This window comes from Emydura macquarii, unplaced genomic scaffold, assembly GCF_026122565.2.
Source record: "Emydura macquarii macquarii isolate MOO-44397 ecotype Brisbane River unplaced genomic scaffold, CSIRO-AGI_Emac_v2 contig_2308, whole genome shotgun sequence".
Classification (NCBI taxonomy): domain Eukaryota; kingdom Metazoa; phylum Chordata; order Testudines; family Chelidae; genus Emydura; species Emydura macquarii.
Window position 1 is genome coordinate 4029363 of NW_027132445.1, and position 12978 is coordinate 4042340.

The 12978-nt window shown below is 35.3% G+C and overlaps 1 protein-coding gene across 5 annotated transcripts in view; it reads right to left on the bottom strand.

Moving 5' to 3' along the window:
• Positions 1 to 12978, bottom strand: part of MAP3K4 (mitogen-activated protein kinase kinase kinase 4) — a 112433-nt gene that overhangs the window by 65298 nt on the left and 34157 nt on the right. For all 5 annotated transcript variants that reach the window (XM_067560824.1, XM_067560821.1, XM_067560823.1 and 2 more), the window contains exons 3-4: positions 9690 to 11065; positions 1388 to 1630 (exon numbers count right to left, since the gene is read on the bottom strand). In XM_067560824.1, the coding sequence (XP_067416925.1) occupies positions 1388 to 1630; positions 9690 to 11065 (1619 nt within the window). The remainder of the gene's footprint in view (positions 1 to 1387; positions 1631 to 9689; positions 11066 to 12978) is intronic.

Consider the following 12978-nt stretch of genomic DNA (forward strand, 5'->3'; position numbering starts at 1 on the left):
AGAAACCTGCGTCAGTTAGCTAAGAGGTCTGGAGTTCAATTACAGCTTGGAAATTAATCTTGGATATCTGGAAGCAGGATCTAAATCTATCTGAGAATTTATGAACTGGTGATTCCTAAAAGGAGTTAGATAAGGAGGCCAAGAATTTTTCAGGTTTATGTGAAGGAAGTGAGGTCTTAGGATCAGCAGTGTCTTTCAAGGTCTGATGCAGGTTTATCCCCAAAGAGGCTATCTCCCTGAAAGGAGAGGGCCATAAAAGAGAGCTTAGATAGGAAGCCACCTGAATAGGCTTGGAAGAATTAGATTTTTACCAATAAATGTCAGTAAATGTCAATTTCACCAAACACACAAATCGGTTAAAAAAATATTTCCATCAATAATCAAAACTTACAGATAGCCAAAGGAAGAAAAATACTGTTTGAGAACTTAGTTTGATTTAAGGATATCTACTTTGTATATTTTGACATGTGATATTGGTAATTTGTGTTTTGATGCTTATAAAAAGCTTTAACTTTTTGAACCTCAACATCTACTGTTATTAAATAATTGTCTGACCTACTCAAAATTTCCTGCAACAGTGAAAATTTAAATAGATTAAAAAATTAAAAATTCTTCAAAATAAACATTAATATTTTCCATCAAAATTATCAAAAATAAAAATTGAGTTCTGTCAAGCCTACCTATCAGCCAGAATGACAATGCTGCCTGCCATCTTCCAAGCCAGTACTTGAAGCAAGTCTCTGGCATCACACATGAATCTGGTTGGCAATGAGAGGTTTGTTTGTTTTAATTTTTCTAGTCATGCTGCACTGCACATCCAGGTTTTGCAAAGGTCTTGAACTCACAGAAAAGAAAAACCAGAAGGAAAGTGAGGGAGCCAGTAATTAGAGGGAATGTCTTTTGGATGGGGAGGGGAAAAAAAACTTGGAAACCAGTGACTAATCACTGTCTACCAAGTGTAAATAGTACAGATAAATCCATTGGTTCATACTGTGAGCAGACAAAAAATCCTAGTCTACATTGGTCAAGAAACCCATACAACACACATATTAGTTATGCCCACATTCAAAACAACTGCTGATAGACCTATTTTATCCTTACAGTGGACAAGATCTATAGCTTATAACAGAAGGGGAATGCTATTAGTTTACCTTAGTGGCTAATAATCCTTTAATCAGCAGTTCTGATTCCTTGTATAAATCAAAGAGGTATATATGACCAGCTGTTTATTACATAAACCACATTTCCATATGCAATTGAAGGCAATTTAAGGGATGCATTATATATTATCATTTCCGTAACAAATACCCTTTAAAACAATTAAACAGACAACATTATAATTAAAGGACAATAAATAGTTTTAAATAAAAAAACTCTTGAAGCAAACCTGCTTAATACTCAAGAGAGACGGTTCCCCAGCAGGCCTTTGTTCCAACCTTAACTTGAGACATTCATGGATAACATTGAGAAGTACTCGACAAAGGACCAAGAATGCAGGTTCAAAAGATGGTAAATCCATAGATTTCAGCTCTTCCATTGATACAATGCTGCATTTTTGCTCTGAGGAAAGTGAGCCATTTGACAATTGCACATAATCTGAACACAACATGGGATCTGGGAATTCTGAAAACTGTAACAAAAAATAAATAAAGTAAGTATTGTAACAATGATTTTAAATAATCTAAGATTCAGGATCAATTTTTAAAAACTGCATGCATGAAAACAGAGATTGCTTTTAAGAGCTAGTCTATTAATCCACTGTGATCTAATTTACTGGAAAGTCTGCAACGCTATGATTTCAAATTAAGTCTTCTTTTAAAAAACTAAAATCCAATTTCCTCATAAAGCTGCCAGACTGGGGACAAATAATTTAATAATAGGCATGAACACTTGAGAGTGAACAATCCAATCTTTTACTTTATTTCTAAGATCAGAAAATAATTAAACTTTCCAAGGAAGCAAAAGATCATCTGTACAGAAAGAAAACTAGATTCCACATGAAAGTCTGTAATAGTGTTAAGCCTAACACGACACTGGCACAGCTATTCAGATCATCCTAGGATACTTGAAAGTAATTTAAAGATTTAAGGTTTTTAAAAAACTGTTCCAGTTTTATATACTAAAAGTAATTCCAGTAAAATCTGGAAAAGCAAGGTGATACTTAGCTATGTCAAGCTGTGTGTTATATCTGTACCATGGAAGCGCCATTGTATTTCCTCCAACTGTTCTATTAAAAATTGCAGACTTCCCCCACTGTGCTAAGCAATGAACAGGAATTACACAGCAAACCACCCAAAAAAAAAACCCCCCAAAAACACAACCCTTTGAAAACGTTTTCCTGCATGGTGTTGTCAAACTTTGTTATGTTTCTTAAAGCTGTGTTGCGGTTAACACAAGTAATACAAAATGCTAAGTAGAGCTAGTATGAATTAAGAAAGTTAAACTTATATTTAACATTTAAAGCTGATTGCATTCAGAGATATTCTCAATGATTTTATCTAACCTAGAAGTCTAACTAAATGTAATATATTATTTCAGGCACAGTTGCACATGCAAACTCAGTGGATGATAGCAATTTTGAAATTTGGCCTTTAACGTGCATGCAATGCTCACTAATGTTGGGGGGCTTTGTGTATTATTCAAGTATAAAATTTGTCCCAAAGCTCTTTAAGGTTTTTCATGGTCTATTCTAGTTCTTATATTGCACCCATTACTGTGATAGCTGAACACCTTCTGTTGATGTGATGAGATTATGAGATGTGACTAGCATCTGTCACATGTGATTCTTTCCTTTTTCTTCAGTGCCAGATTCACACAACATTAGATTAAAGTGAATGGTAAAAAGATTAAGTATAGAAAGTAGATCAAATAATGAAGTGCAGTCATGAAAATTAAAAACTTCAAATATGCTAACTATTTTTAGGCTCATCAGCTAATAGAAAACACAAAAGGATTTGTTTATTTCTTTACACCCACATCCACATTTTTGACATTTTATTCCTACTACATCAGGCAAGCTCTGGTTCTACAGAATAGTCACACAGAATTATTTTGTCTGATAAAGTCAGCTTTCAGCTTTTTATTTTTAAATTTTTAAGGTGTCATGTCTTGTCTCTGTCAAATTCAAACACAAAAAATACTTCTCCAGCAACATACTGTGTTCATTGCTTTTTAGCAATGGCACAAAACTAGTTGGCAGGTGTAGATTCTAAAGGAATTTTTAAAAAGCACTAGCCTACTACTAGATAAAAAATTCTTTGAATTTGACCAGACTAGTCACCGTAAAGACAAAAAAAGGCTGATGAGGGCTTCTTTGCATTATAAACATTTTACAATTAGTAAAACTAATTCCTGTGCATATAATAGGATAGTATGGTGATTCCTTACACAATCTCCACCAACCCTGAAAAAAATATGAATAGAGAGGGATTTCTGTGTTCCAACAATCTATCCATTCCAAATTGCAACTTCAATTTTCTCCCACCTTCAAGGTTTATGTCCTAGTCACCACTCTTATGTCCTCTCTGGGATGACCAGATTAAATCACCTTTAAAGCCAGTCAACTCTGTTTCTCTAGTGACACATTAGCTTTAAACGGCATGGAACCCTTCTTCTCCACCCAAAAGGATGAATACACTGGATGAAATCCTGGCCCCACTGAAGTTACGGAGTTTTGCCATTGACTTCAATGGATCAGGATTTCACCCATTGTCTCCACAAAACTCCCAGTGTCTGCTGGGACAAAAATCAAGAGGCCAAGATGTATTAATCAGCATGTAATTGTGCTACAAAGTGTGTAATATATCTGCTTATATATTTATAAAATTTCATGTTAAAAAAAAATCAATTATTTATTTCAACACTACTCCTGTGCATCACTGGGACTAGTTGGTCTGCTACTACAGTAATTGGTCTTTTCAAAAGGAATCTCAATACACCTTCCTTTTACACAATTCAATTTTTCTTAAATTAATCTATTGTCTGGGGCTTTGATGGAAGCATAACAATAGCAGTGATGGCTTTGAAAAAAGTCATGTGAAAATTAGTAAGAATGAATTTTCCTGTCCATTTGCAAACATTACAAGTTTAAATTCTTCATTTTAATATAAATAGTTTTTTCAAAAACATTTTTGCCAACAATGTGTTTTAAGAGCAAAAATTACCTACTGAAATTTAAATTCTTAACTTAGACTATATCTAATTAGAATATGGATTTTAGTGTTTTTTTAGTAAATTTTGAAAAGACAACCTTTCAAACATACGACTTTTCATAACACTAGGGAATTATTTCTAGGAATACAGGATTAAAATACAAAATAATTAAAAATGGTATTTCATTTTTTAAACACTATAGATGATAATACTGCAAGACTTTCAAATATAGGCACCTATTATTAGACACCTCAACCCCTATTAAACCACTTAAATAAGATGCTTGATTTTCAGAAGTTCTGAGTAGCCACAAATCATTCTTGCAGACATTTTTTCCAGCAGCTCTGAAATGTTAGATCATTTGTTTAAGTGCCAAAATATGGCCTTCTGGGTAACAAAAGTACCTAAATTACTTAGAAGCCTTAGTTCCATAACCAACAGGAGTTAGGCACCTAAATACTTTTTTAAAGCTGAGTGTTAGGTCTTATTGAAAACTAATGGCATGTCTACACTGCAATTAAACACTGCCGTCTGACCTGGGTCAGCTGACTTGGGCATGCGAGTCTTGCGCTGCGGGGCTCTAAAGGCAGCAATGTAGATGTCTGGGCTCAGGCTGCAGCCCAGGCTCTGGGACCTCACAATGGGGAAGGGTCAGATGTTGAGACTGAAGTTTTTAGGGCCCCGCAGTCCAATCCCCATGAGTCTGAGTCAGCTGATACAGGCCAGCTGCAGCTGTTTAACTGTAGTGTAGATATACCCTAAGGAACTTTTGAAATTTTTACCCCAGGTCTCTAGCTCTGAAACACATATTTGAAAATGTTGGCCATAATCTTTAAGGCTCTGATCCTACAATGACTTCAGTGCAGATGGAGCCTTTCATCTGCATAGAGCTCATTGTAGTACTGGGGCATAAGTGTGATGAATATTTAATCTTAGTTTCATACTGTATATAAACATTTGTATTCAAACAATTTAATTTCTTGAGGTTTTAGACATTAATATTTAAATTTCATAAACAATTCATCTTTTCAAAATAGTGGAAGAGTTCAGGAAACATCCTTTTTTCAAATCAAAACAGATTTTTAAATAGACACCAAAGTAAAAATTTCTTCATATTTTGTAAAATGCACACACACACACACACACACACACACTCTCTCTCTCACTCGAGCACACAGCTAATATATAAAAATGCTTTAACAGAAGTAACACAAAGATTTAAAATGAAACACTAATGGTCTCAATTATTATAGCATGACTGGCATCCTGATTCACAATAAGCCTCACCACCCCACAAAAGTAAACAGTAACAGATACATCTGTATAGTTAATATTTTCAGAAGGAAAAGAAAACAATGTAAGGATGTTTGCATAATCTGTTCAAGACTTTAAAGTTATACTTAACATATACATATATAATAGAACTACTTCTGCAAATCTAATCTGAACGCAAAGTACTACAAGTAGGACAGTTTTGTGATAAGTGTTTTTACAGATTAGCAATGCTGTCATTGTCTCTAATGGCTTGTCTACAAGTGGAAGTTATTGTGGAATAAACTAGGGTGTGAATTTAAAGCACACAAGCTACTTTGCACCAACTCCCCATATGGATAGTCTTACAGCACACTAGGAATGCCTCTGCACAAAGGCACTCCTAGAGCACAATAAGACTGTCCACAAACGAAGTTATTGCAGAGTAGCTTGTGCATACCAGCTACACCAGGATTTTTCTCACATATAGACAAGCCCTCAGACTGAGGAACCAATATTGATTATCTTCATCCAATATATAAAATTGTGCATTATTAGTGAAAATTTTACTTCTTTTCAGCACAAAATATCAAATGAAACATCTTTTTTTTTAAACCGGAAACTAATAAAAGGATAAACACAAAAATGGAAGTGAAATGCACCTGCCACAATGACAGCCGTAGTCAGCATTTGAAGAAACGTTCTAAAGATCAGGACAGAGAAAGCTGAATATAAAACCTAGAGTCTGTTAACGTTGGTAAAAGTTTCAAAAGCACTTAAATTATAGTCATTTAAGATCTTAAGTCCTATTTTCAAAAGCACTTAAGTCCCCACTGGGGCTTAGGCACCTAAGTCATTCATACACTTTTAAAAATTGTACTTATGATTTGATTCTCAATGCAAATACATTTGTACACTAACTTGATACATGGTTTAAATAAAGTGTAATAAAAAACAAAATTAGCAATGAAATATAAAATTACAGAATGTTTTCTCTATGAATTGTTTTGTGGGAGGGAAAGGTGGAAATATGATTTAATGTATTAGGGTTTGAAGTAAAAAAACCTGCAAAATTAATAAGCTATTTACAACAAACAGAACCTCAGGATTGCATACCTACAATTACAAAATGTTAACTTGATTTTTTTTTTGAAAGGGGCTTTTAAAAATTGCAGTTTCTAATACTCTAAAAGTGAACCCTTTAAATAGCAGACCCTGAATTTTTTAAGTAATATTCTTTTTAAAATTATAAAAATGATATTGTTATTCCCTTTTTTAAATCTACAAGAGTCTTTTCAGCAAAGGAAAATGGGACCGACTTTACAGAGGGAAACCGTGAAAATGACTATACTCAGAGTACTGTGAGATGCAAAAAGCCAGGAAAATGAAAAATATATTTGCTACATTCTTTTAGTTAGCAGTAATCTATTATTACAGTAGGTAAAGCATTTCAGACAAGTGTGATTTCCAATTTTTACAGTATCCCATTATTTTTTGAGCTGGCACAGGAAGTTTACAAATGTTGTTTCAACAGTCCAAAAATGATGGAACAGCTTAGTGAAAATAAGCCCCAATGAGTGCTATGAAGTCATAAAAGTACTCAACTGTTTTACAAAAAGATTAATGATCAGTGGGTCTTCGAAGTACTCTGATTCTCAAAATGTTAAATCATGAGGACCAGCAGCCCAGGGCTCTCTGCATACTATTGATGATTCACAACATGGGCTGAGAATCATTGCTCTAGAAAAACATGCAGCTGTAGTTGAATAGATAAACAGGAAAAAAATGCAAAGATATTTCTTCAAACCTTGGAATTATTTTTCATTCCTATTCACTTCCTAAAATATTCTGCTCTGCATACCAGGGCAAACTTCCATATACAGTTTCTATTTTTTTGACGCATTAGAATATGAATGCACCAGTTTGTTCATTAATACAGAATAGCAAACACAAATCAGCATGTACATGAACTATCTTTTTGCACATGCAAATGCTTCAGAAATGCACAAACATATTCTCATACAAAATCTTCGAGCACATAAGACGAAGCCTGTTTGAAGCTGGATGCAACTTCAGCCAATAGTTTCAACTTATTTTTTTGCAGAGAACAAAATGTTCTCAACAACAACAGTAGCACTAGCATGGTTCTTCACATCAAGTTACTTTATAAACATGAAATTATTAATCCTCAAAAAAACCCAAAAAAACCTGTGAGGTACATAAACATTATCCTTTTACAAATAGGAAAACAGAGGCAAGAGGATCCAGCAACTTGTCCAAGACCACAGAGGGAATGCATATCAGAGAATATAGAAGAGTCCCTGGATCCCAGAACTAGTCAGGCACTAGACAATGCCACTTCTTAAAAGAAGAAAAAAACCCTGACTACTATTATGACTGAACACACATGATCTAAAATCTTTGTAACATTGCTTATGTCATGATTAATGAGCTTATGGTAAGAAACGTTATTTTTGTTCCAAAATACAAAGATACAATAAACAAATTCCATAAATTACCTATGATTATTCCACTATTAAGCGTCAGGAGAGTTAGCAATTCATGAAGTTACATAACTAGTTTACTGGAAAGGATTTCTCCATGGAAAATGGTGGTTTCTATCAAATTCTATCAAAACATTGTTAAGGTTAAATAATCAATCACTCAGAAATGAGGAAATACTTATGCTATGTTGAACAGCAACTTAATTACATAACCAGATGCCAATTCTAAAATATAATACTATAACCTACTTTTTCTTCTTACAAATTTATACACAAACGTAGAATCTTGAAAGATTATACCATTCTTGTACACTTACACTATTTTCATGCTCATAATAATTCACGGCATCATCATCAAAAAAAGAAAATATATACCACAGAAAATTTTAACAATTTAGTCAGCAGCTGGTATTATGTAATTTCTTTTCAACTGCTAACACAGATTTTCTTAGGTACAGTTCGGGAATAAAGCAGTTAACACTGAAGTAATCAATATGTCTTCAAATTTTTCATTGTTGCTCAGTGTTATACTAAATTTGTAGTATATTGTGTAAGAACTGTTTACTGTGCAGTTAGGATTAGATGAAATGAAGCATTTGCATTCATTGTCCTTATATCTGCTGTGTGCCAAAATGCTGGAATCTACATCTACAAAAATAGATGGTAAATCCTAAATGGCATTGTGGCTTAATTCACCTTTGGAAACCTGGATTCAGATCCTATTTGGGCTACAAATTCTAGACATAAAAACTTCATAAGCGAATAGCTAATTATCCTGGAATTTAATTATTGCATGTTACTTCAACCAATACTCTGTTTATTGCTTCCATCATAACCTTTCATTTAATTCACTCAATTTTCTTTATTAAGTGTATTATAATCTGAAACAAAAAAATTAAAACAACTAAGAGTCAAAGGAAAAACGTAATGGATTTAAGCCACTTTCTTTCATAGATTTTAAGGTTAGATGAGACCATTAGATCATCTGCTCTGACCACTTGTATATCAAAGACCATAGAATTTAATCCTATATTGAGTCCCATAATTTGTGTACGGCAAAAGCATATTTTTCAGAAAGGCATCCAGTCTTGATTTAAAGACAAGAAGTGGAGAAGCCACCATTTGTCCCTTGGTAGCTCGTTCCAATCGTTAATTGCCCTCATTGTTCAAAATGTGTGCCTTATTTCTAATTTGAATTTACCTAGCTTTAACTTCCAGCCTTCAGAAGCTTGAACAAACAATAATAGTGTTTATAGTAAATATACTTTAAACAACATTTAAGGTTCATTCTTACTTCCACTGAGGTCAACAGAAACATTTCCTGATTTCATTAGTAGCTGGAACAGGCTTTTACGAGCAGTGTACCTCCTTTCTCTCATAAGATTAAAATGATTAATTCATTAACAAAGTTATCTCAAACAAATATGACATCTAGAGTAAGGTACTGATTCTTGGAATTTACCAATCATTACTACTACTTTACATACTAAGGGTGATATACTTCATAAATCAAATTGCAACACCTGAGAAAACACCTGTTTCTAATTAGCAGAGATTATGTACCAGAGGTAAGAAACAGCTGTGTCCAGAATGAGAGTAGTTTTTTTTTTTTTTTTAATTTTAAAAAGGAGAAAAATGTAAGTCATAAAACTGGTTTGTCAGGTGAAAGTAATTGATGCTTTCCAAGCTCCTGATTCAACTGTGGAAGTTAACATTTGAAACAATATTGTGGGGGTGTGGGGAAAGGTATAGTACTCCCATTTATGCCAGCAAGGAACCTACCTCCAGCTGGTGATCACCCTTTACCAATGCCAAACGGGCCCTTTGCAAGGAACCATGCATTAGCTTGTGAAGTCTTAAAATTAGCTTCCTCAACCCCATTTGCTTCAGTGCTTTATCTACAAATGGCCTGTAAATAGAAGTCAAACAATGTCTGCTGCAGCCTGCCTCGGCACTGCACTCTGGAATAACCCAACAGGCTGAGTCATCCTCTGATTCAAGCCTGTCCAGCTTCCTTGAAAAATGGTCCTGTAGCTGAAAGTCAAAATTTGGCTTATTGGTAAAATTGTTCTTGATGGCCTGTCTGAGTTCCTCAACATTCTCCTCAGAGATTTGTTCTTCGTCATCACTTTCCTCTATGCATGTTCCTGAGGATTCTTTTACTTCTGCTTCCCTATCATCTTCATCCTCTGGATCAGTGTCCTTGGACGGTCGAGGAGAAGGAATTTCAAACACTGGCCAGCCAATGTCAGACAGATTCTTGATGCCCAAAACCGTTCCCATAATCCTTAGTTTCTGGTTTAAGTCTTTTGTAATGTTTAACCATAAACAGAGTGCCTGCACCCTATCTTGGAAGTCCTTTGCAGCATACTTTTCATAGTCCTTTTGAAGGGCCTGCAGAGATGGATAAAGTGCTTCTACATACTCTAGCAGCTCCATTATCCTCTTTACTTGCTCAAATGAGACCCGCTGACGATGGAGGTGTTCATGGTAACTTGAGTAGCTAGCTCCACAGGCTGCTTTGCAATGTCCTTCTCCTGAAGTACCATTGAAACTGGCTCCATTTCTTACACAGGAGAAGCTTCCATACTTCACTTTGAAGGTGAGGATTTCATTAATAATATCTGGGATGGCTTGACGGGCTGTATACAGATAGAAATCTTGGTCGTTAATGCTCCGGCCTGCATGCCAAGCTTGCAGCTCAAGCCAGATCAGTTCATTGGATCGATTTAACCAGACAGATGAAGTGTTTTCCTGTCCTCTCTGCTCCCTGTCCTTTTTCTTTGAGACTGAGGTAAGCTTTAATAAAAGCCGCAGGGTTTCAAAAAATTTTAAGCGGTCAGCTGGGCAATCAGTCCTAGAAGTCTGGCGTGCAGTTCTAGCTATAGGCATGGGCACAGAGACTGGAAGCTTAGCATTGCTGCAGCCAAGGCTGAGGTAAGGCTTATTGAGATCAACATCTGGAATTGGTTTTTTTGGCAAGGACCCACTAACTGAGTCCAACATGAATGAGCACTGCACATTTTTCTTGAGATCTCGTTCTGTTGTCCTGAGGGTGGCTCGGAGCTTTTTCTCATGCTTACAGCTGTGCTCTTCCACATTTTCAGTGGTTTTGCCATTACCTTTTTGTGGAGACTGATTTGGTGCACTCATCTTTTCTGTAAAAGAAATTGAAAAAGAGAAATTGACTACAGCAACAGTAGGACTTGTTTTTTAAAAAAAACAAAAAACCAGATTTCATGAGTCGTATTTTATTTGTCCTTTATATCCACACAAGCTTCCAAGTTCTATTTTATTTATATCATACGCTAAAATAGAAAGAAAACAATTCCACAGTTAAAAGTAATAGCATTTTGATTTCATAAATGTGGGTGGCATTTCCTTGTTACAGAATGCCATTACTTCCACTAATAGAATTTATACTGTAGTTATCCTCATGGTATCTGATCAGCTTACACCTTTTAAAACTTATACACACAGTGATATGTTTCCCAGAAATGGTGATTTAGAGTGTTTAAAAAAACTGGACAGAGAAAAGCTAAATTAAGAACTCTAGATCAAATGTTAGATATCTAGCAGGATTTTTCCACCTCTGAATTGCCATCAATCTTAATCCACATATTACTGGAACAATACAATAGTTCCAAAATTTTCTCTTTTAATTGTAACATCAAATGTATGCCAACAATTCATATACACAAGTGAAAAAACCTAGAATGCATTCACTCTCCAAAACAAATAAATGCTGAATCCATTTAAAAATTAAGAGCACACACCATTGTATTTGTGGGATTTTCTAACAATAGGTTTAACTCTGCAACCACTGATAAGAACATTTTGCTGAACTAAATATAATTAAAATAATTGACTTCTAATTATAATTACCTCTTTTGCTGCAGGTGGCAGCTGGAATCAGTTACTAAGCACCAATCTAGAGAGTACCGAGGGACTGATGGTCTGGAGGCAGACTGACTGTAAAGGTTGGGGCCTTTTTTAGTTCCTTGCATACAGTATTTACAAAATAGGGAAATCAGCAATTGATCAAAATCTGAAATAGTCAAAGTTACACCACTCAGCATTTTGTCTGACACCAATAACTCTAATGTATTCAGTGTAAAGAAAAGAGAAGTGTAATAAAGTGGTATCTGCATGCTGTAACAGTCAGAACACAGTGTACCTAACCACCTAAATTCTCACATCTCAGTAGCATCTTATTTTAAATATTTTAACAATGATGGAATGCTAATTACAGTGCAGCATTTTTTAAATATATATATATTATATAGCACACTTAGGGAGCCAAACTAGCTTACATTTTCCACAAGCTGTTATTTGTTATCACAAGCTGTTATTTCCCTATAATACAGAAACAGTATAAAATGCTGTGAACAGCTCACATTGCCGGTACAGGATTATTTCCTATATTAAGTACATTCTCATAACTTTCCTTACACAAAGTATCTGCATTATAGTCCTAATAGAAATCAGGGATGTGGTCACTAATCAAGGTTTTCCTCAAACTGTGTGCCTGCATAGCCTCGGCTGCTAGAAGATACTCTACACAGGCTGATACTGGCTGCATAAGAGTCCAGTCACTGGGCTCCCGTTTCACAGAACAGCCAGACGAAAAAGTGGTGATGATCCCTTTCCCCTTATAAGTTTTACCCAGCAGTTAGGGCACTCACCTGGGATGTGGGAGACCCTGGTTCAATTCCCCCCTTTACCTGATAAAGGGTAGAAATTTGAACTTGAGTCTCCCCCATTGCAGGAAAGTGCCCTAGTCACTGGGCTTTGGGCCTTTCTCAGTCTCTCCTCTCAAAGCTGCTCCACTTTTTATAAAATCAATAGTCCTTGAAGAAGGGATTTTAAAGTCATGTCTATATGACAATTTAGTGTACTGCAAACTGGGATGTAGATCTACAACGCTGCAGCCTGCCACTCATCAGGTGGCTATAGCCCACTGCCGTGTGCAACAGCAATACTACCACCACTACCACAACCTTCTTGGACTGTTCCGTGAGTCTTTTGCTTGCTTTTGTCAAAATGCCTGAAAGGGTAAAAGAAATGTTTC